This window comes from Dipodomys merriami, unplaced genomic scaffold (assembly GCF_024711535.1).
Source record: "Dipodomys merriami isolate MVZ:Mamm:240054 unplaced genomic scaffold, mDipMer1.0.p SCAF_1028, whole genome shotgun sequence".
Classification (NCBI taxonomy): domain Eukaryota; kingdom Metazoa; phylum Chordata; class Mammalia; order Rodentia; family Heteromyidae; genus Dipodomys; species Dipodomys merriami.
The window spans coordinates 152,757-176,459 of record NW_027202303.1 but is presented as its reverse complement, the minus strand read 5'-3'; the positions used below and the strand labels follow the sequence as shown (position 1 = coordinate 176,459).

General features: G+C 62.5%; 1 protein-coding gene across 2 annotated transcripts in view; it reads left to right on the top strand.

The window, feature by feature from the left end:
• Parvb (parvin beta) overlaps positions 1 to 20,213 on the top strand; it is a 57,064-nt gene extending 36,851 nt beyond the window's left edge. For both annotated transcript variants that reach the window (XM_069995868.1, XM_069995858.1), the window contains exons 8-13: positions 738 to 757; positions 7,509 to 7,570; positions 10,894 to 10,962; positions 15,346 to 15,447; positions 16,623 to 16,695; positions 19,365 to 20,213. In XM_069995868.1, coding sequence (XP_069851969.1) covers positions 738 to 757; positions 7,509 to 7,570; positions 10,894 to 10,962; positions 15,346 to 15,447; positions 16,623 to 16,695; positions 19,365 to 19,441 — 403 coding nt within the window. In that variant the 3' untranslated portion in view covers positions 19,442 to 20,213. The remainder of the gene's footprint in view (positions 1 to 737; positions 758 to 7,508; positions 7,571 to 10,893; positions 10,963 to 15,345; positions 15,448 to 16,622; positions 16,696 to 19,364) is intronic.
• Positions 20,214 to 23,703: the final 3,490 nt, after the last annotated feature.

The window sequence follows — 23,703 nt, the reverse complement described above, 5'->3', positions numbered from 1 at the left end:
TGTAGTCCAGTCTCATGTCCCCCTGCAGCCACAGAGATCTGCTAGGTTATTAATGGTATCATCTCTGTGCCGCCTCCTTCTGGTCTTGGCCCCTTCTAGTGGCCAAGAGGCAGCCATGAGGTCCCCTCCTCCAGGAAGCACTCTGATCGGCTAAGCAGGAGCACAGGGCTTCCTTTCTGCTCCTACTATGTGTCCAGCCTGGGAGAAACAATGGCCTAGGAGACACCCTTGTCCTTGGAGACTGTGGGGTGTCTGTCTCCCTGGCGCCCACATAGTAGATGCTCAAGTAAACACAGCAGATAAGATGGAGCCAAGGGGCATGCTCAGAGCGTGGTTTGGGGAGGGGAACAGGCCTGCTGGTGGTGCTGGGCAGCACTGGGCAGGGGCAGAGCACCGGCGTGGGGACCGTCATCGCCGCCCCTCGGCAGGTTGGCCCCAAGGCCCCGCCTCGGGGAGTCTTTGGGATATGTTTTGCCCTGAAGGTGCCCTGGCTGAGCCGCAGCCTCTGGTGCCCAGGCTGGCGGGGCCACGCCCGGCCCTCCATGGCATTCCCACCCCCACCCCCTGCAGAGGGCCCGGGAAGAGGGGTGGCGGCACCCGTGCCATGCTCTGCCCGTCATGAGAGCTGCACAGAGCGTAGCACAGTGGGAGCCGGGCCAGCTCTGCCCAGCATGGGGTCGGCTCACCGGAGCGGGTCCCAGTCACTGCCTGACAGCATGCTCTCTCTCTCTCTGCAGGATGATGACGGGCAGGTTTGGTAAGTAGCCGGGGCCGAGGCAGTTGGAGGGTCTTGGGCACACCAGCACTGTCCCAGGAGCCCTGGGCTCACGTGCTCCTGTGGGGGGTGGGGGAGGGGCCCCGGGTCCCTTCCCGGAGCAGGGGGGAGGGGGAGGTTTGGGGATGAGGCCCTCTGTCACTGTGGGGTACCGGGAGGGAGGAGGGTCCCTCAGAGGGACCCAGTACCCCCCAGGCCTCTGCTCTTTGCAGATCTCCCTGTGGTCAGGCCACCGGTCTGGCCGCTGACCTTGTGTCTGGCCGCTCAGACATCTGCTCACTGTGGGGGGACAGTTCAGGGCCCAGTGCCCGGGGCAGGGTGCCCGCGGTGCCTCACCGAGCCTGTGACCGCGCCCGGGTTCCTGAGTTGTCAGGGCTATTCCCAAAGGGGCCAGGTCACTCACCCTGCACCCCGCTAAAGCCGGGACCCATGCCCCACCCCTGTGTGACCTGGCGAAGGTGGTGGCGGCCATGTCAGCTCCCTGCCCCCAGGGGCAGGAGCAGGGGCCGCAGCCTGGCCAATGGCACTCCCTGGGGGTACGTGTGTGTAAATATGTGTGTGTGTGAATATGTGTGTGTGAATACATATGAATATATGTGAGCTATATATATTCGTGTGGGTATTTGTGTGTGTGTGTGTGTGTGTGTGTGTGTGTGTGTGTGTGGTGCCAGTCCTGGGGCTTGAACTCAAGGCCTGGATGCTGTCCCTGAGTTTGCGCAAAGCTAACATTACCAACTGAGCCATTGCTTCACTTCTGGCTTTTTGGCAGTTCATTGGAGATGAGTCTCTTGGACTTTCCTGCCTGAGCTGACTTGGAACTGTGTTCCTCAGATCTCAGCCTCCCGAGTAGCTGGGATGACAGACGTGAGCCACCAGCGCGTGGCTTCTTTGAAAGGTCTGGAGCAGCTCCGTGGGCCCGAGCTCTCTCTGGTAGACTGAGGCAGTGCTGGGAAAGGTTAGAGGCGCTGCTGATGCTTTTTATCATCCGTTAACAGCCCCCAGAGGAGACACGTGGGGTGGGGGCAGCCACGAGCTGTGTGCGACCCTGAACGTGTCCAGGTGGAGGCCGGTTTGAGGCCTCTCGGCTCTGCCTGGCAAGGCTCGGACGCCTCCGGGCCCCCGGGGTCCGTGGCTCAGCCTGGGCTCCAGTTTGGTGGACTGGAGGGGGAGCTGGGCCGTGGGGGGTGGAGCGGGCAGCCTCGGGGCGGCCCCGGGGCCACGGCCAGGTGTGCGGTGGGAGCGGGGAGCGCGAGGACATTTGAGGCCACGAGCGAGCGGCACCCAGCGCGAGAGATGAAACAGGCTATTAGCCGGTGACAGGCAATTAGTCCCGCCCCCGCCGCTCCTCTGACGCAGGCGGCAGTCTCCTAGCGACCTGACCAGCACCCGGCGGGCACGGCGGGCTCCTGGGCTCCGGCGCCCGGTCACGGCCCTCGTCCGCTCAGAGGTGAAGGACTCTGCGTGTGTTCTCCCCGCGCCTCCCTGTCCTCAGGGGCACAGGCTCCCCCCTGGGCCCTGGTCTCGGCCTGCTCTTCCATCTGTGGGTGCAAATCCCATTGTTGGGGGGCCTAAAGCGCCCCTAAACACATCTGCTTCGCCCATAGCCCTGTGGGGACCCCAGACAGCCTTCTGCCTGGCCCCTCCCCCCACAAGTGTACAGCCCAGCCTGGGGCTCCCCGCCGCTGTGAGCACGCCCCGCTGAGACGCACTCCTTCTAGATGGCTCTGTGACTCACGCCCTCAGCTCTGGGGGTGTCACTTGACATCGACCCCCCCACCCAGAACTGGCATCTGCTGGCTCCTGTACCCACCCGGCCAGGGCTGCCGCTGCCGTCATATGCTCATGGTCGCTTGTGTGTGCACATGTGTGAACACGCGCATGCGTATGCACGTGCTCATGGCTGTGATTGTGCACGCCAGCCTGCATGTGTTTGTGTGTGCGTGTGTGCTCATGGCTGTGATTGTGCACGCCAGCCTGTGTGTGTGTGTTCATGGCTGTGATTGTGCACGCCAGCCTGCGTGTGCGTGTGTGTGTGCTCATGACTGTGATTGCGCACGCCAGCCTGTGTGTGTGTGTTCATGGCTGTGATTGTGCACGCCAGCCTGCGTGTGCGTGTGTGTGTGCTCATGACTGTGATTGCGCACGCCAGCCTGCGTGTTTGTGTGTGTGTGCTCATGGCTGTGATTGCGCACGCCAGCCTGCGTGTGTTTGTGTGTGTGTGTGCTCATGGCTGTGATTGCGCATGCCAGCCTGCGTGTGCGTGTGTGTGTGCTCATGACTGTGATTGTGCACGCCAGCCTGTGTGTGTTTGTGTGTGTGTGTGCTCATGGCTGTGATTGTTCACGCCAGCCTGTGTGTGTGTGTTCATGGCTGTGATTGTGCATGCCAGCCTGTGTGTGTGCATGTGTGTGCGTGCTCATGACTGCGCATGCCAGCTTGCATGTGTGCGTGTGCGTGCATGCTCATGGCTGTGATTGTGCACACCAGCCTACGTGTGTGTGCACGCTCTCATGGCTGATTGTTCACGCCAGCCTGCGTGTGTGTGTGCATGCCCTCACGGCTGTGATTGTGCACGCCAGCCTGCGTGTGTGTGTGTATGCTCATGGCTGTGATTGTGCACGCCAGCCTGTGTGTGGGTATGCTCATGGCTGTGATTGTGCACACCAGCCTGCGTGTGTGTGTGTGCTCATGGCTGTGATTGTGCACGCTGGCCTGCATGTGCGTGTGTGTGCGCATGCCCTCACGGCTGTGATTGTGCACGCCAGCCTGTGTGTGTGTGTGTATGCTCATGGCTGTGATTGTGCACGCCAGCCTGCGTGTGTGCTCATGGCTGTGATTGTGCACGCCGGCCTGCGTGTGCGTGTGTGTGTGTGTGCTCATGGCTGTGATTGTGCACACTGGCCTGCATGTGCGTGTGTGTGTGCTCATGGCTGTGATTGTGCACGCCAGCCTGCGTGTGTGTGTGTTCATGGCTGTGATTGGGCACACCGGCCTGCATGTGCGTGTGTGTGTGTGTGTGCTCATGGCTGTGATTGTGCACGCCGGCCTGTGTGTGTGTGTGTTCATGGCTGTGATTGTGCATGCCAGCCTGCGTGTGTGCTCATGGCTGTGATTGTGCACGCCGGCCTGTGTGTGTGTGTGTGCTCATGGCTGTGATTGTGCACGCCAGCCTGCGTGTGCGTGTGTGTATGCTCATGGCTGTGATTGTGCACGCCAGCCTGCGTGTGCGTGTGTGTGCGCTCATGGCTGTGATTGTGCACGCCGGCCTTCCTGTGTGCACCTGGCAGGCTGGGGCAGTGGGATGGGTGGCACCCCTCCCCATCCTGCACCCCAGCTCTGTGACGTGTCCTGAGGGCTGGAGCATCCTGCCGGTGGCCTGGGCCCTCTGGCGGGGTCCGCAGGCAGGAGCCGTGGGAGCTTCCGGAAGCCTCTGGAACTCGAGGCAGACCCTCCTGGGCTAAAGGCTGCCTGCAGGCTTTGCTGGGCTCCTGCTTTCTCCTGTGCCGCTCTGAGCTCCATGCCGGCCGCGTCCCGGGCTGTGGCAGGTGCACCCCCCGCCCCCCAGCAGGCTTTTCTCTCCCTCTTAGGAGCCCAGGTTGTAGCCTGGTCTCCATGGCAACGGCACTGCTGGCTGCTCTTGAGTGGAAGGCACCCCTCCCCCCGCCGGCTCCGGCTCCCGCTCCAGGCTGAGTCCTCCCTGAGCCCTCAGGACAGGGGCGTGGGGTCTGCGAGCCTCCCCCTTCCCATCTCCCCATTCCTGCCAGCCTGGCTGCTCCAGACCCTGCCCTAGCCTGGTGCTGGCGGTCACAACCTTAATCCTAGCCACTCGGAAAGCTGAGATCTAAGTTCAAAGCCAGCCCAGGCAGGAAAATCCACGAGGCTCTTACCTCTAATTAACCAGCAAAACGCTGGAAGTGGCGTCATGACTCAAGTGGTAGAGTGCAGCTGTGAGGGAAAAAGCCAAGGACCAGTGCCCAGACCCTGAATTCAAGCCCCAGCACTGCACAAAAATAAAAAACTCTGACCTGATGCCAAGGCCCCGGCGGCTGACCCTACCGTAGGACAGGCCCTGCCAGCCTCCCTCACTGGTCACCTTGCTCTCAGTCAGCACTGGCCCCGCCAGCCTCACTGGTCACCTTGCTCTCGGTCCGCACTGGCCCCGCCGGCCTCCCTCACTGGTCACCTTGCTCTCGGTCAGCACTGGCCCTGCCGGCCTCCCTCACTGGTCACCTTGCTCTCGGTCAGCACTGGCCCTGCCGGCCTCCCTCACTGGTCACCTTGCTCAGTCAGCACTGGCCCTGCCGGCCTCCCTCACTGGTCACCTTGCTCTCGGTCAGCACTGGCCCTGCCGGCCTCCCTCACTGGTCACCTTGCTCTCGGTCAGCACTGGCCCTGCCGGCCTCCCTCACTGGTCACCTTGCTCTCGGTCAGCACTGGCCCCGCCAGCCTCACTGGTCACCTTGCTCTCGGTCAGCACTGACCCTGCTGACCTCCCTCACTGGTCACCTTGCTCTCAGCACTGGCCCCGCCAGCCTCACTGGTCACCTTGCTCTTGAGCAAGGTTTTCTGGTGGTTCCTTGGAGATAAGAGTCTCACTGACTTTCCTGCCTGGGCTGGCTTTGAACCGGGATCCTCACATCTCAGCCTCCTGAGTAGCTAGGGTTTCCGGCGTGAGCCCCTGGGGCCTGGCAACGCTGAGCTTTTGAGGACTCCGCACATTGTTTCTTCTGCCTGTGATGCCCTTCCCTGCTTCTCACAGCAGCTGGAGGGCTCTGGGGCCAAGGCCCGTCCTCCCGGGGCCAGCCCCCACCCCTTCGGACCTCTGGGTCCTAGGAGGGGACGTGGCCAGGCTGTCATGTCAGCTGTGACAGACAGCTGCCCTTTGCCTGGTGTGGTGGCCGTCCCCAAGCACGGCCAGCTTCCTGCTCTGCAAGAAAAGCCAGGAGCCTCGGGCTCTGGGGCCAGACGTGGAGACAGTTTTCCACGGTCCCCGTGAGGGGCGAGCGCGAGCGAGTGCGCATCCTATCTGGGGAGCCCAGGACCCCAGTCGGCCTGGTCCTGGCCCCACGGGACTGCACCTCCAGTTTGCCCTGCCCATCCCCCAGCCTGCCTTCCCCAGGGCCTGACCCAGACTCTGCGGCCAGAGCGCCCCCATCCCGGCCCGATCTCCTGGGTGCAGGTGAGCCCTGGCGGAGGCTCGCAGGACCGCGCGCCGGCCCCCTCCCCACACCCTCCCCTGTGAGGCTGGCTCCACCACCCAGCGGTGGCCTGGCTAAATTTACCACTGACGTCAGGCTTTGCTTAAGCGGCTTTGAAAGTTTGCGATGGCTCATGGGGACTTAGCCGCCGTTTTCGCCCCTGAACAGCTGTCTCGGGGAGGATAATCTGACTTACAGGGGCTGGAGAATAATTTACATCTGCTGCTGGGGGAGGGGCGGCGGCCTGGGGTCCCCGGGGCCCCGCCGCCCCTCCCCCCACGTGTCACACACCAGGCCACACACGTGCACACGTGTGCAACATGCAGGTGCCTTCCCCCCCCCCAGGCTAAGGCAGGGGCCGGAGGGCTGGGCCCGCAGGAGCGGCCTCCCGACCCCCTGCCCCGCACCTGGTCTTGGGGCCGGGGTGGGGAGAAAGCCTGGCCAGTATCTCTCTCCGCTGCTGGGCTCACCTTCCGTGCTCCTCCCCTCCCTCACGCAGCCCCACCATCCGCACCCCTGCCCCCTGTCAGCCTTGTCCTCGGAGCACACCCCAGGGCTCCCGGGGCAGACATCGGCATCCGTCCCTTCCAGATCACCCCACCAGCTCCTCCCGGAGTCCCCAGGTGGTGGCTGACCACCACTGCCAGCCCTTCTGTCCTGGAGCCAGAGACAGCCACTGGGGGCTAAAGGCTCAGCGGACAGCAAAGGGCCAGTCGAGAGTCATTTCAAGAAAACCTGCCCCGGGTCGGGGAGGGAGGGGGGATAGACCAGGGCCGGCTCCCGATTCACAGCCTGAGGGCCGCAGGCAGCGAGAAGGTCAGGTGCAAAGGCCAGGTGTGCATGGCCTGCCCGGGGAAGCTGGTCAGGAGAGTGGATTCTGGGAAGGGCAGCTGAGGCTGAGCTTCCTGCGGCCCAGAGGGAGCCCACAGGAGTGTGGATGGGCTCTGTCCTGAGGGTGTCCAGGCTGGCTTCAGACCTCGATCCTCACATCTCGGCTCCCCAAGTGGCTGGGATTACAGGCGGGAGCCACTGGCTCCCGTCCTGCTGGGGGGGATGGATGGTCAGCCTGGCAAGGGGTGTGCAGAAGTGCTCGTGCCTGTAGTCCCAGCTACTCCAGAGACTGAGACCTGAAGACTGGGATCCAAAGCCGGCCAGGCAGGGACCACCAGAAGAGCCGGCAGCGGAGCTGTGGCTCAAGTGGCAGAGCGCCAGCCTTTAGTGAAAAAGGAATGGATCGTGCCCAGGCCCTGAGCTCAAGCCCCAGGACCAGCGCGTGCGCACGCTCACACACGCACACACCACCTTCTCATCTCTGGGTCTGATCTTCCGTGGCTGCTCCACAGTGGGCTGTGTCCCCTGCTTGTGCCCAGGCTTGGTGCCAGACTTGCTTGCGGCTGCAGCAAAAACCAGTGCACACTCAGGCTCTACGTGGTCGGGAATTGGCACACATCCCAGCGGTCGGTCGGGGTCAGAGCGGCACGTGTTGCCTCCCTAACCCTTCTCCCTCCCCCCCCCATCCATCCATGCATCTGCAGAGCGGGACGCCTTCGACACGCTTTTTGACCACGCCCCGGACAAGCTGAACCTCGTGAAGAAGGTAAGATGCCACGCGGGCCTGGCCCAGCACCCTTGGGAGGGAGGTGCGATGCGACTGCAGCCAGAAATATAACTCCGTGCACAAAATGAGCGCCTTTAACTCCACTCGCACTCAGGTGCCCCCCTTCTGTTCAGTGCACCTCCGCCTGCACCTGTCAGGCACCTCACGTTCATTCCCGGTGCAGGTGTGTGTGAGTGTCAGCCCGCTGTGGTCACCTCTCTCCTGGCAGGAGGGAGCCCCGCCCGCCCGTGCCCCTCGTGCCCGGGGCCCGGGGCGCCTCTGCACAGGACGCATCCCGAGAGGCCGAGCCGCAGCCAGCGTCTGCGGGCGTCTGCCAGGACAGCGGGCTCCCTGTGAGGGATGGCGCCCCTCCGCCCCTCGCACAGGGGCCAGCCGGCTCCCGTGGCTCCTCTGTGGCTTTCTTATGTCCCCGGCCTCAGCACAGTGCGCACAGCCCCGCCACCGCCCTGGGACCCCACAGGCCCAGCTGGGCTGACGCAGGAGGAGGCCCTGCCCCTTGACCTCCCAGCCCCGCTGCCTGCCGGCCAGGGAAACAGGCATGGAAGGGCCGTGTGTTGAGTGCCAGGCCACGGGCAGATCCCCACCCTGTGTGGGCCCTGCATCCCCCTTCCCCCCTTCCCTGCCCACTGCAGACCCCCGAGGAGGCCGGGGTCCGCCACCTCCTCTCGCGCCATCCCCTCCCCAAGCACTGCAGCCTCAAGTGCGCTGGTGCCCATGGCGTGGTGCCCGTGGCGTGGTGCCCGTGGCGTGGTGCCCATGCGGTGTGGTGCCCGTGGCGTGGTGCCCGTGGGGTGTGGTGCCCGTGGGGTGTGGTGCCCGTGGGGTGGTGCCCATGCAGTGTGGTGCCCGTGGGGTGGTGCCCGTGCGGTGTGGTGCCCGCGGCGTGGTGCCCGTGTGGCGTGGTGCCCGTGGGGTGGTGCCCGTGGGGTGGTGCCCGCGGCGTGGTGCCCGTGCAGTGTGGTGCCCGTGCGGCGTGGTGCCCGTGTGGCGTGGTGCCTGTGCGGTGTGGTGCCCACATGGCGTGGTGCCCGTGGCGTGGTGCCCGTGCGGCGTGGTGCCCATGCGGTGTGGTGCCCATGGTGTGGTGCCCACGTGGCGTGGTGCCCGTGGCGTGCTGCCCACGTGGCGTGGTGCCCGTGCGGCGTGGTGCCCACGTGGCGTGGTGCCCGTGCGGCGTGGTGCCCGTGCGGCGTGGTGCCCACGTGGTGTGGAGCCCGTGGCGTGGTGCCCGTGGCGTGGTGCCCACGTGGCGTGGTGCCTGTGGCGTGGTGCCCACGTGGCGTGGTGCCCGTGGCGTGGTGCCCACGTGGCGTGGTGCCCGTGGCGTGCTGCCCATGCAGCGTGGTGCCGTGCAGCCTGGGCACCAGCGCTGCAGCTCCATCTCCCACCCTGGGTGGTGCCAGTGGCCCCTCAGCCCTGCCTGCTTGTGAAACACCCCGGGCGGCAGCGTGCCCCGCTGGGAGACACTGGGAGACGCCGGGGGACGCTGAGAGATGCTGGGAGGCGCTGGAGAGACTGGGGAGGCGCTGGAGATGCTGGGGAGGTGCTGGAGACACTGGGGAGGCGCTGGAGAGACTGGGGAGGCGCTGGAGATGCCGGGAGATGCTGGGGAAGCGCTGGAGATGCTGGGAGACGCTGGGGAGGCGCTGGAGACGCTGGGAAGGTGCTGGAGACACTGGGAGATGCTGGGAGGTGCTGGAGACACTGGGGAGGTGCTGGAGACGCTGGGAAGGTGCTGGAGACACTGGGAGACGCTGGGGAGGTGCTGGAGACGCTGGGGAGGCGCTGGAGACACTGGGGAGGTGCTGGAGACGCTGGGAAGGTGCTGGAGACGCTGGGAAGGTGCTGGAGATGCTGGGAGGTGCTGGAGACACTGGGGAGGTGCTGGAGACGCTGGGAAGGTGCTGGAGACACTGGGAGACGCTGGGGAGGTGCTGGAGACGCTGGGGAGGTGCTGGAGACGCTGGGGAGGCGCTGGAAACGCTGGGGAGGTGCTGGAGACGCTGGGGAGGTGCTGGAGATGCTGGGGAGGTGCTGGAGACGCTGGGAAGGTGCTGGAGACACTGGGAGATGCTGGGAGGTGCTGGAGACACTGGGGAGACGCTGGGGAAGCGCTAGAGATGCTGGGAGACGCTGGGGAGGCGCTGGAGACACTGGGGACTTCCCCATGGGCTTCTTGTCCCATCTCCAAGCGCGGGGCACCGAGCGCTCCAGCAGCGCCGGGGCACCCAGGCAGCCAGGCCTGGTCCCCAGGCCCCTGGACTGCAACCATGTCTGCCTCCTGCCGTCCTGTGAGCGTGCACACTGTCCACGACTCAAGCTTACACCCGGGGACTGCTCCGCCCGCCCTCCTGCCCTCCCTCCCTCCCTCCCTCCTTCCCTCTCTCTTTCTCTTTTGTGTGGGGGTTGGAACCAGGGCCTGATCTTGGGCGTCTCTCTCTCACTTGGCTTTCTTGTTCATGGCTGATGTTCTACCCTTGGAGCCATGCCTCCGGGTCCAGCTTTCTGCTGGTTACCTGGACTGGCTTCAATCTGTGCTCCTCCTGGTCTCAGCCGCCTGAGTGGCTCAGATGGGTGCTGAGCGAGCCCTCAGCACCCGGCCAGGGGCGTTTATCCATTGACTGACTGACTGATTGATTGATAGGGCCTGGACTCAACTTCAGAGAATTGTGCTCACTTAGCTTGCTTGCTCATCCCTGGCTCTCCACCACTTAAGCTACACCTCCGGTCCAAAGTGCAGTGTGTGTGTGTGTGTGTGTGTGTGTGTGTGTGTGTGTGTGTGTGTGTGTGTGTGTGTGTGTGTGTGTGTGTGTGTGTGTGTGTGCGCACGCTGGTGCTGGGGCTTGAACTCAGGGCCTGGGCCCTGTCCCTGAGCTTCTTTGGCTCAAGGCTAGCGCTCTACCCCTTAAGCTATAGCGCTACTTTGAGTAGTTTACTGGAGGTAAGGGTGTCGTGGACTTTCCTGCCCAGCCTGCTTTTGAACCACAGTCCTCAGATCTCAGCCTCTGAGTAGCTGGGATCCCAGGGTGAGCCAAAGGCGCGTTTAAGAATTTCCTTGGAACAGTTCTGGGCGGGAGCGATGGAGTGCATGCGTCCGGGCGCGGCCTTGACCGGTGGATGGTCCCCACCAGGGTTCTGGGAGGTGGGGGCGCAGACCCAGCAGACCTCGGGCGGGGTTGAACATGGCTCCTCGTTTTGAGGGTGAGGACGGTGTGCCCGGCCCGGGCGCTGAGCGTGCGTCACCGCGTGCCCGTCGCTGATGGCACCTCCTCCCTCCCCTCCTCCCTCCCCTCCCCTGCCAGTCTCTCATCACCTTCGTGAACAAGCACCTGAACAAGCTGAACCTGGAGGTGGCCGAGCTGGAGACGCAGGTAGGCGCGCGGTGCAGCCGCCCCACCCAGCCCGGGGTGGGGACAGGCCGGCCCCCTCCGGTCCCTCGGGGGCTCCCCAAAGTGCCCCAAAGCGGTGACTGAGACCACAGAAATATGTGCCCGGTCCAGGGCCCCGTGTGCCAGGGAAGATGGCGGCATGGCCGGCTCTTGGGGCCCCGGGGACCCTGCTCCCCGCCTTTGTCTCGGGGGCTGGCCGTTCCCCGGCCTCCTCTGCCGCCCCTGGCCGGCAGGTGCGTCACCGCAATCTCTGCCTCCGTCCTGGGAGCGGAGCACACCCCCGCCCACCCTGAACTACAGGAAATCCAGTTCCACATCTGCCACACCAGGTTGCACTCCCATTTTTTTCGTGTGTGTGCACACCTGTCCTGGGACTTGAACTCAGGGCCTGGACGCTGTCCCTTAATTTTTTTGCTCAAGGCGAGCACTCTACCACTTGAGCCACAGCTTCACTTCTGGCTTTTTGGTGGTCAATTGGAGGTAAGAGTCTCTTGGACTTCCCTGCCCCAGCTGGTTTTGAACCATGATCTTCAGTCTCAGCCCCATGAGTAGCTAGGATTACAGGTGTGAGCTACAGACATAGTTCCAGCAGCTATCTGGGATACGCAGTTCAACCCAGCAAATCCTCCCAGCCTCTGCTCCATGCACCACAGGGCCTTTGCATGTGCAGGTTGCTCAGTCTAGAAGGTTCTATCTCCTCTGTTTCTTCCTGTCAGCCGGCACTTGGCAAATGCTGGGTAAACATCCTCCAGGGAATGAGTCTAAAATATTTCTTCTCCATCAGAATATAAGATGCACCCTTCCCCCAGCACTAAAGTAGCATCATGAAAATATTTTCAAGGACTCAGTGAGCAGCATTAAAGACAAGATATAATTTCCCCAGGATTAGCTGGGTGCTCACACAGGGAGGCTTTGGGATGCAGGCTTTCTTAATTCCTGGCTGAGCCTTCTCAAAGCCCTGGTGATTTCTTTCACGCCTTCCTTTTCTGTAACTTCTCTCATTTGCTTTTCTAATTAAAAAAGTAATTCAGGTTCATTGTAGAAATGTCTGAAAATGCAGATAAGCAAAACAAATAAAAACCCTCTGAAATCCTTCACCCGGAGCCCAGCGCAAGTCTCCTCCTGAGTCCTCCCTGGAGCACCAGGCTGTGCAGGGTGTGTGTGTACACGTGTGTGTACACGTGTGTGTACACGTGTGTGTGCACGTGTGTGTGCATCAGTACCCCAGCTTGAACTCAGGGCCTCACACTTTTTCTTGGCTTTTGCACTCAAATCTGGTGCTCTACCATGTGAGCCACAGCTCCACTTCTGACTTTCCTTCCCAGCTTGGTTTTGAACCATGACCCTTAGATCTCAGCCTCCCAAGTAGCCAGCATTACAGGCATGGCTACCAGTGTCTGGTAGAATAGTATGATGGTGGTTGCTTTTTTTAAGGTGCATACTTATTTGTGCAACATTTGCAAACACGTCTATTATTTTTGTCCTCTGCCACTGTTTGAATATTTGCTGTTTGCTGGGTCATCTGGCCCGGGGCCTACTAAGGAACAGCAAGCCTTCTTCTCTCCTGGCCGGAGGCCTCCCTGTCAGCTCCCCAGACAGCTGACGAGGTGCATCTCTGTCAGTATGTCTGATGTGCATTTACTTAGTTTATTAAACGACGGTGGGCTCTACTATACAGCCGATTTGTACATTTTTTCCCTAAATATATTATTGTGGACTTTCTCCCCATCCTCCCCCCACCAACTTCTGTAGTTATAACTCAGAGTCTCATGCTTGCTCAGCTTTCTAATTCACAGCACGCACGCTAGCACCTGAGCCGTGCCTTCAGCCTGGCATTTTGCTGGTTCATTGGAGGTGGGGTCTCCCAGACTTTTCTGCCTGGACTGGCCTTGAAAAATGCCCCTTCGGGTCTCAGCCTCCTGAGTGTCTGGATCCGATGGCCCTTGCTCTCTGCTCCGCCTGCCCGTCCCTGGTGTTTTGTTTAACAGCCTCCTCCTCTCTCGAGGTCAGGCCACGCAGCTCCAGATTGAACCAGCCGCTCCTGACAGTCTCTGGTCTCGGTGCAGGGTGCTGTGGGCGATGGCACCGTGCCCGTCCTCAGGGGGACTGCTAGGAACGGAGGCCGAGGAGCAGAGGCAGAATGGACCCCCCCTCTTCAGCAGCCCCCCAACACTTGGTGTGTGTACCCACACACCGACAGTCACAGCCAGAGCACCTCAGGACCCCAAACTTGAATTTACTCACTGTATCTTCTTTGCCCCATCATAGTTACCTAGGCAAGCAGAGACTGTTCACCCAGTCGCCGCCATCGTGTTAAACTTGGGGCTCCAGAGCCTGGCCGGCCGCTCCCTGGCCTGGCCTGGCCTGGCCTTTTCCTTTGGGGAGGGGGGAAGGGGTTGTTTTATAGTACTAGGATTTGAATTCGGGACCTCACACCTGCCGGGCTGGTGCTGTACCCTGAGCCGCCCCTGCCAGGCCTCTCACTGTTTTGTTTTGTCTTGTTTTTTTTTTCGTGTGTGTGTGTGTGTGTGTGTGTGCACATGCGCGTGCACCAGACCTGGGGCTTGAACTCGGGGCTTGGGCACTGTCCCTGAGCTTTTGTGTGTGTGTATGTGTGTGTGCGCACGCACCAGTCCTGGGGCTTGAACTCGGGGCTTGGGCACTGTCCCTGAGCTTTGTGTGTATGTGTGTGTGTGTGTGCACATGCGTGTGCACCAGTCCTGGGGCTTGAAGTTGGGGCTTGGGCACTGTCCCTGAGCTTTGTGTGTGTGTGTGTGTGTGTGTGTGTGCACATGCACGTGCACCAGTCCTGGGGCTTGAACTCAGGGCTTGGGCACTGTCCCTGAGCTTTGTGTGTGTGTGTGTGCACACGCATGTGCACCAGTCCTGGGGCTTGAAGTTGGGGCTTGGCACTGTCCCTGAGTTTTGTGTGTGTGTGTGTGTGTGCACATGCGTGTGCACCAGTCCTGGGGCTTGAACTCGGGGCTTGGGCACTGTCCCTGAGCTTTGTGTGTGTGTGTGTGTGTGTGTGCACACGCATGTGCACCAGTCCTGGGGCTTGAACTCGGGGCTTGGGCACTGTCCCTGAGCTTTGTGTGTGTGTGTGTGCACACGCATGTGCACCAGTCCTGGGGCTTGAACTCGGGGCTTGGCACTGACCCTGAGCTTTTGTGCCCCAGGCTGGCACTTGAGCTACAGACCATTTCCTGCTATGTTTGGAAGTTCCTTGGAGATAAGAGTCTCACGGACTTTCCTGCCCGGGCCGGCTCTGAACTGGGATCCTCAGGTCTCAGCCTCTTGTGTAGCTGGGATGACAGGTGTGAGCCTCTGAGCCCCACTTCACGGTTTTGTTTAAGGCAGGACTTCACCTCCACCCAGGCCCAGGCTTGGGCCGTGGCCTGCCTGCTCTGGGCTTCCTTGTAGTTGTTGGGAGGTGACAGGTGGGACTTGGCTGCCCTGGTGGCCTCCCGCCGTGACCCTTTGTTCTCAGCCTCCCACGCAGCGCAGCGAGGATCACAGGCCTGAGCTCAGGCTGCTTTCCGCTTCGTGTCTCTTAGCAACGTCTCCTGAGGTCCTGGGCTGTTTGTGTCTTCTACTCTTGCATGGAGACACTCGGAGACGGGCTGCCTCGGCGGCTGCGGGCTGGGGCTGAGTGGAGGTTTGAGAAGCCATTTCCTTTCTTCAGGCTCCCATTCACCCATTTCAAGCTGCTGCCTGGGGGAGCATGGGCCCCTGGGGTGTCCTGGCCCCTCCTCCCCCTCCGGGGGTCTTGTTGTTTGAGAATCTTCTAGACGGCTGCTGGCCGGTGGATCTCCTGTAGTGATGGAGACACTCTGACCCATCTGACAAAGCAGTGGTCACCGGCTGCGTGTCGCTGGTGCACCAAAGAACTGAATTTTGTACTTAATTGTTTAAAAAAATTCAAATTCAGAACCAGGCACTGATGGCTCATGTCTGTGATCCTAGCTATTCAGGAGACTGAGATCTGAGGATTGAGGTTCAAAGCCAGCCCCGGCAAACGAATCCTGGAGACTCTTACATTTAATTAACCAGCAAAAAGCAGGAAGTGGAGGTGTAATGCAAGAGTGCCAGCCTCGAGTGAAAAAGCCAACGAAGAGCTCTGGCCCCGGGTTCAATTCCCAGTACTGGCACAAAAATAAAAAAGGCGTGGAAGTCCAGGGCGCATGCCCAGAGTACACTGTGTGCATCTCAACAGAACAGAATGCATTGGTTTGACAAGAGGAGGGGTGCTGTGGGCCCCCATGCACAGACCCAGGCGGCAGAAGGGGTCTCCGGTGGCGGCGGGACCGGCCGCCACCCTGCCCGACCCCCGTGTGCACATGCATCACCGAGTGTGCTCTGCAGTTCGCAGATGGCGTCTACCTGGTCCTGCTCATGGGGCTGCTGGAAGATTACTTCGTCCCCCTGCACAACTTCTACCTGACTCCGGACAGCTTCGACCAGAAGGTGCGTGTGGGTTCTGTCCTGGGAGCCGCCCGGGGCTCGCGGCCAGGGGCCAGGCTGACCGTGTCCGCCGGTGTGCGACTTTCCTCAGAAAGTAGAAACTAGCACAGCGGGACTGCAACTCTGTCACTCAATGGGAAGGAAAAACCCACCAGCAGCCAGGTGCCTCGCACCGGTAATCCCAGCAACTCCGGAGGCTGAGATCGGAGGATCTCTGTCCAAGCAAGAAAGTCCAGTTAACCAGTGAAAAGCCGGACGTGGGGCTGTGGCTCAAGCGCACCAGCCTGGAGTGAGAAAGCTAAGAGACAGTGTCCAGACCCTCAGTGTGAGCACTAGTACTTGTGTGGGGGAGGAAAGGAGGGGGGGAGGAAGGGAGGGAGGGAGGGAGGGAAGGACGGAAGGAAGGAAGGAAGGAGGGAAGGAAGGAAGGAAAGAAGGCCATAGCAGTCTAAGTATATCACATTTTGCTTTGCCTTCTCTTGAGGTCTTTTCTGTGGGCCTACGTTTTTTACAGGTGTGTGTGCGTGTATGTGTGTGTGTGTGTGTGTGTGTGTGTGTGTGTGTGAGTGTGAGAAAGAGAGAGAGAGATACAGACAGGCAGACAGAGGCTGGTCAGGATGTCCAGCTGGGATTCGCAGCCTTTGCTCAGTTTCCCCTGGTGCCTGGCGGCAGTGGGGCCAGGCGCTGCTCCCAGAGCCCGCTGCGCCCCGCAGAGACGAGCGTGCTTGCGGGGAGAGTGGGCACCCTCCGGGCGTCCCGGGACGAGGCCTCCCGCTGGCCTCTCTGTGCTCTGGGGCCCGGGACGAGGCCTCCCGCTGGCCTCTCCCTCTGTGCTCTGAGGCCCGGGACGAGGCCTCCCGCTGGCCTCTCTGTGCCCTGAGGCCCACGCCCAGGGACGAGGCCTCCCGCTGGCCTCTCTGTGCCCTGGGGCCCGGGACGAGGCCTCCCGCTGGCCTCTCTGTGCTCTGGGGCCTGGGACGAGGCCTCCCGCTGGCCTCTCTGTGCCCTGGGGCCCACGCCTCATGTGCTGTGGCGGCGCTGGTACCTGGTCCCGTGGGCACCCACCCCTTGCCTTGCAGTCATCCCAGAGCCCGCTGTGCCCCGCCCTGGCTGTCTCTGGGCCTCATCTGAAGGAGGCAGCGGGGTGGGGCAGGCCCTCACCGCCCTCCTCCCCGCAGGTCCACAACGTGGCGTTCGCCTTCGAGTTGATGCTGGACGGAGGGCTCAAGAAGCCCAAGGCTCGCCCTGAAGGTAAGGCCCGGCCCCGGCCGGCCGGTGTGCAGAGACTAAAGCCAGGTGCTGCACAGGGTGGGTCAGCTGGCACCCTGTTTGTGTCACCGGGCGACCCCAGCTCACAGACAGAGCTCGGCCAACCTCAGCTCTTCCCTCTCCCCATTTCCAGCTCATCCGTGGAGCTGATGTGCCCATTCTTTTTGTTTTTGAGATGGGGTCTTAATATGTTACTCAAGCTGGCCTTGAACTCTGCACCCAGGGAACCTTCCTGCCACAGACTCTAGAGTTGTGAGAACGGCCACGCTTGGCCTCTGTGCTGGTGGGTTTTGTTGTTGTTGCTTTTTTTTTTAATCACTTGACCTTTAGGATGAGGCCTGTGGCAGCCCTCAGGCCCCCCCCCTCAGGGCAGGATGCCTGTCCTGCCTGTGTGGGGCCCGGTACCTGGGTCTCAGGATGGAGTCCAGGCCTGGCCGGGCCTGGGCATGGGCATGGGCCTGGCCTGGACATGGGCAGGGGCCTGGCATGGGCATGGGCCTGGCCTGGCCTGGGCATGGGCCTGGCCTGGACATGGGCAGGGGCCTGGCCTGGGCATGGGCCTGGGCCTGGCCTGGCCTGGGCATGGGCATGGATAGCAGGTTCCGGGTGGTGCGCTGGTGTTTTGTTTCCCCACAGAGGCACTCAAAGCCTTTTGAATTTAGCTCTGGGGAGCTGACAGGTGTCTGTGCTGGTGAACTGCTGCCTGGCACTGGTGGGATGCGTGTGCACACCCCTGCTGCACACAGGGTGGATGTGTGCACACCCCTGCTGCACACAGGGTGGATGTGTGCACACCCCTGCTGCACACAGGGTGCATGTGTGCACACCCCTGCTGCACACAGGGTGGATGTGTGCACACTCCTGCTGCACACAGGGTGGATGTGTGCACACCCCTGCTGCACACAGGGTGCATGTGTGCACACCTGCTGCACACAGGGTGGATGTGTGCACACCCCTGCTGCACACAGGGTGGATGTGTGCACACCCCTGCTGCACACAGGGTGGATGTGTGCACACCTGCTGCACACAGGGTGGATGTGTGCACACCCCTGCTGCACACAGGGTGGATGTGGGCACACCCCTGCTGCACACAGGGTGGATGTGGGCACACCCCTGCTGCACACAGGGTGGATGTGTGTGCACACCTGCTGCACACAGGGTGGATGTGTGTGCACACCCCTGCTGCACACAGGGTGGATGTGTGCACACCCCTGCTGCACACAGGGTGGATGTGTGCACACCCCTGCTGCACACAGGGTGGATGTGTGCACACCCCTGCTGCACACAGGGTGGATGTGTGTGCACACCTGCTGCACACAGGGTGGATGTGTGTGCACACCCCTGCTGCACACAGGGTGGATGCGTGTGCACACCCCTGCTGCACACAGGGTGGATGTGTGCACACCCCTGCTGCACACAGGGTGGATGTGTGCACACCTGCTGCACACAGGGTGGATGTGTGCACACCCCTGCTGCACACAGGGTGGATGTGTGCACACCCCTGCTGCACACAGGGTGGATGTGGGCACACCTGCTGCACACAGGGTGGATGTGTGTGCACACCTGCTGCACACAGGGTGGATGTGTGTGCACAGCCCTGCTGCACACAGGGTGGATGTGTGCACACCCCTGCTGCACACAGGGTGGATGTGTGCACACACCTGCTGCACACAGGGTGGATGTGTGTACACACACCTGCTGCACACAGGGTGGATGTGTGCACACACCTGCTGCACACAGGGTGGATGTGTGCACACCCCTGCTGCACACAGGGTGGATGTGTGCACACCTGCTGCACACAGGGTGGATGTGTGCACACACCTGCTGCACACAGGGTGGATGTGTGCACACCCCTGCTGCACACAGGGTGGATGTGTGCACACCCCTGCTGCACACAGGGTGGATGTGTGCACACACCTGCTGCACACAGGGTGGATGTGTGTACACACACCTGCTGCACACAGGGTGGATGTGTGCACACACCTGCTGCACACAGGGTGGATGTGTGCACACCCCTGCTGCACACAGGGTGGATGTGTGCACACCTGCTGCACACAGGGTGGATGTGTGCACACCTGCTGCACACAGGGTGGATGTGTGCACACACCTGCTGCACACAGGGTGGATGTGTGCACACCCCTGCTGCACACAGGGTGGATGCGTGTGCACACCCCTGCTGCACACAGGGTGGATGTGTGCACACCCCTGCTGCACACAGGGTGGATGTGTGCACACCTGCTGCACACAGGGTGGATGTGTGCACACACCTGCTGCACACAGGGTGGATGTGTGCACACCCCTGCTGCACACAGGGTGGATGCGTGTGCACAGCCCTGCTGCACACAGGGTGGATGCGTGTGCACAGCCCTGCTGCACACAGGGTGGATGTGTGCACACCTGCTGCACACAGGGTGGATGTGTGTGCACAGCCCTGCTGCACACAGGGTGGATGCATGTGCACACCTGCTGCACACAGGGTGGATGTGTGTGCACAGCCCTGCTGCACACAGGGTGGATGTGTGCACAGCCCTGCTGCACACAGGGTGGGATGTGGCCAGGGCGGCTCTGTCGGGTGGCGGCGGCGGCCAGGCTCTGCTAATCCGGGCCCTGGGCGTCTGCCCCACTGTTTCCTGTGTCCCTGCCCTCTGCAGATGTGGTGAACCTGGACCTCAAGTCCACCCTGAGGGTTCTTTACAACCTGTTCACCAAGTACAAGGACATGGAGTGACCGGCAGCAGAGCCGGCATGGGGAGCTGTCCACAGCGCTGGCCCTCCCGACCGCCACGTGTGAGCCCCGCAAGAGCCATGACAGACACAGGCGCGGTGGCCTCCACCGCCCCGGGCCCGCCCCCATGCCCGCCCCCATGCCCCCCGTGCCCGCCCCCATGCCCCCCCGTGCCCACCCCCATGCCCCCCCGTGCCCACCCCCATGCCCCCCCAGGCCCCCCCGGGCCCGCCCCCATGCCCCCCGTGCCCGCCCCCAGGCCCATCCCCAGGCCCGCTCCCGGGCCCACCCCCATGCCCGCCCCCATGCCCCCCCGGGCCCGCCCCCATGCCCCCTCCCGGGCCCGCCCCCAGGCCCGCCCCATGTGCACCCCCAGGCCCGCCCCCATGCCCACCCCAGGCCCGCCCCTGTGCCCGCCCCCGGGCCCGCCCCATGCCCGCCCCCGTGTCCCCCCATGCCCGCCCCTGGGCCCGCCCCCGGGCCTGCCCCTTCCTGTCCCACGGGAGGGGGCCGCCCTCCACCTCTGGCTTCTGGGACAGCGCTGGGCAAGGCCCTTGAAAACGCAGTATTTAATCAGCTGCCGCACGTTGGAGGCCTGGCTCCGGATCCTTCCAGAAGATGCTGAGCGGCTGACAGCCGAGCGGCCAGCCTGCGGCGTACCGCCGTGCCCAGGGACTCGGCGCTTCCTCTCCTCTGGAATTTTCCAGGCTGGGCTCTCCTGGGAAGTGAGCATTTTCAGCAAAAGGGTTTTACAGATTAAACAGCTTTATCTCAAGTCCTAGAGGTTTCAGTGTGACACAAGTCTGGTCGTGAGTATGTGTGCGCGCACATGCGTGTGTGCTCCCATGCAGGCACTGGTATGGGGGCTCAAACTCAGGGCCTGAGTGTTGCTCCTGAGCTGTTTTGCTCAAGGCTAGTGTTCTAACACTTGAACTGCAGCACCACGTCTGGTTTTCTGGTGGTTCATTGGAGACACAAGTCTCACAGACTTTGCTGCCTGGGCTGGCTTTGAACTGTGATCCTCAGATCTCAGCCTCCTGAGCAGCGAGGGCGGCAGGCGGAGCCTCCTCAGGACCCAGGGTGAGCAGGCTCCACGCCCACAGAAGGACGTCTGCAGGGCTGGGGGGGGGACGGTGGGATCCGCCTCTGAATGTCCCAATCAGGGTCCCTCCTGCCGCAGAGACGGCTGGAACGTGTGGGTTCAAGCGGCTTTGAGAGGACCACCCCCGCAGCGCATGAGCTTCGCCGGAGGGCTGGCCTCTCCCGCTCGGCCTCTTCCGCTGTTCTGTCCTTGGTGCGTGCCAGCGTCTGGCCTCAGGACCCTGGACCGCCCGCTGGGCCTCGTCTGTACGCACGGACGCCCCGAGTGCTGGGCTTGGCCTGTCACAGACATGGTGCATCGCCCCAGAGCCCGCGTCTGCGCTCCCGGGAGTGTCCCCGGCATCAGCTGTGTCTGCTGGGTCTCAGGACCCGCCTGGTGCGGCACGCCCCCCTGCACCCCATCTTCCACCGGCCAGGAGGAGGGGCCCTGCGTGGTCGCTCCTGCTTCAGCTCTGAGCCTGGGCGGCCGCAGCGGGGAGGGGCCGTGCTGGACCTCTCCACCACGCTCCTGCTTCAGCTCTGAGCCTGGGCGGCCACAGCGGGAAGGGGCCGTGCTGCACCTCTCTGCCACGCCGTGTGGCTGTGTCACCCGGCCGGGCACGGGCCGGGCGAGGTCTGAGTGCAGGAAGCGGTGATGTTGGACAGCCGAGTCCTCGCCCACACCTGGGGGGCTTCTCCTCACCCACAGCCGTGCTCTGCGGCTCTCGGGGGCCTGGCTCATGCCTTGGCCAGTCCTGGCGGACACGGGCCGGGCAAAGGCGGGAGTCAGGATTTACGGGGCGCCCGGGGCTGTGAGGTGGGCAGGCAGCTCTGGGCAGCCAGGCCAGGGTCCAGGTGCCTGGCTCTGAGTCCCCCAAACTGAGCATTCTGGGCACACGCTTGAGATGCACGTGCCCCTTAATTGCTAATTCAAGAGAGTGCTGGAAACTTCTTTCTGCTTGGTGGTCACATTTCTTGATTTTCTTTTTTGGGAAGGGTCTGGGCCTCGAGAGCGCATTCCCGGGAGGTTGTTTGTGCATGGCCAGGGAGGAGCTGAGGACAGGGGGTCTGTGGGGCTGTCCAGGGGTGCCCATGACTGCCCTGTGTGGGGGCCTCAGCCCGGCCTCCCTCCCCCCGCCACCCACGACCACGCCACCCACGACCACGCCACCCACGACCACACCACCCACGACCACGCCACCCACGACCACCCCCCCCGCCGTGTCCTGACCGATGTGACCACCTGGATGTGTTCCCCTCCCTTCATGTCCAGTGTATTACCACCTTTTAAACTGCTCTGAGCAGCACTTACTTCTTGGTGTTACATATAAAGCCACAAATAGAAAGCTGACCGCAAGAGGTAGAGCTCGCCACACCCACTGAACCCAGCACCCAGTACCCAGCACCCAGTACCCAGCACCCAGTACCCAGCACCCAGCACCCAGTACCCAGCACCCAGTACTGCTTGCACCTGAGATGGCTGTGGAGGCCATATGGCAGGCCGCAGATGTGTACCCATAAAGCTCTGGAGCACACAGGCAGCCTGCCTCTGTGTGTGTGTGTGTGTGTGTGTGTGTGTGTGTGTGTGTGTGTGTGTGTGTGTGTGTGCGCGCGCGCGCGCATGCGTGTCTGCCTGAGTGCTGTCCCTCAGCATTTTTACTCAAGGCTGGCACGTTACCATTTGAGTTACAGCTCCACTTCCATTTTTGCTGGCTAACTGGAGACAAGAGTCTCATGGCTTTCCTGCCTGGGCTGGCTTTGAACTGTGATCCTCAGATCCCCGGCTCCTGAGGAGCTGGGGTTACACTGTGGCACCTGGCTGAGCTTTGTCTCTTACGGCCATGGGTCTTCATGAGTTTGGTGGTGGTGTTTGTGCTGGCTCTGTGCCAGGGCTGCGGGTACACACACGCCAGCCTGCGTGGGCATGCTGTGGACGGCGACTCGGCGAGGCTGGTCCCCTTATCTGTCCTGGAAGGAGCAGACGGTCCTGAGCTCAGCCAGCAGGGTGGTCTAGCATTGATTCTCCTGCCTGGACAAAGGTCCGGGGTGCATCCAACGCAGCGGTTTCCTCTATAGAACGGTTCTAAAATTGTAGCTGGCCGCAGGATGGCTGGCCTGGGCAGGGACTGGACGAACGCTATTTACAAAGGCGAATGAACATTCTAAGCTGGCTGGAAAGCAAGCAGCAGGCTTTGGACACAAGGTGTCTGGAGCCAGCTGTCTGCACGTGTGGGGGCTGGCGGCTAGCTTGTGCCAACCGTCCAGCTCAGGACTGGGAGCGGCCGAGCTGTCCCTGCTGGGCTCTCCAGCGGTCAGCCGCCCCTAGCCAGCCTGTCCCCTGGGGAGCACGAGGCCACGCCGTATCGCCACCCTCTGGATGGTGAGCGGCTGGTGGAGCCTGGTATGCTGTTCAGCGCCCCAACAGGACAGAGAACGCTCTGTCCCGAACGTCTCCCTCTGTGTTACAAATGCCCGCCGTGGGGCTGCCCCCCTTTATCAGGGCAGCTGATCTAATACACGTCAGAGAGTACGTGGAGCCCCCTCAGCGCTGGTTCTCGGAGCTAGCGATGACGCACGACCTTCCGTGCGGCCTGTGCGGCCTGCGCGGCCTGCGTTCCGTGGTCAGGGACAGCGCTGGGCTGACCCTGGCACCCCTACTCCCCCGGTCACATGGGTCAGATTCAGTGACAGAGGCCAGCCCAGGGTGTTGATCTGGAAGGGGGGGGATGGCGGCGAGACCCAGGGAAGGGGCAGCCCCCCGGGGCAGTGCCACGGGTGGGGGGCCGAGAATGGGGCCCGCCCCGTGCCGTGGCTGCGGCCGCCTCCATGCAGGCCTCAGGCCGGCCTGGGCGCGACTGAGCGGCTCTCCCTGTGCGGCCGCTCCGTGTGAATCCCAGGACTGGGCTCCACTGTCCACAGCCCGATGGCCCTGCACGACCTTGCTGTGTTCTTACCACTAGCCCCCGCCAGCCAGCCCGTCTGTCCGTCCGTCCATTGGGGCCTGGAGTTGCTCTTGGATCTGGGTTTGTGCTGGCCAAGGGGACGATTCGAGGAGGGATGCCAATAGAGATTTGGAGAGCGCTGCACGTGCCCAGACTGCCGTGGCAGAGCCGGACCAGCCTGCCGGGGAGCCCGCCAACTCTGCCCGCCGCTCTCCAGCTTGGAGTGAGGCCATTGTAGATAAC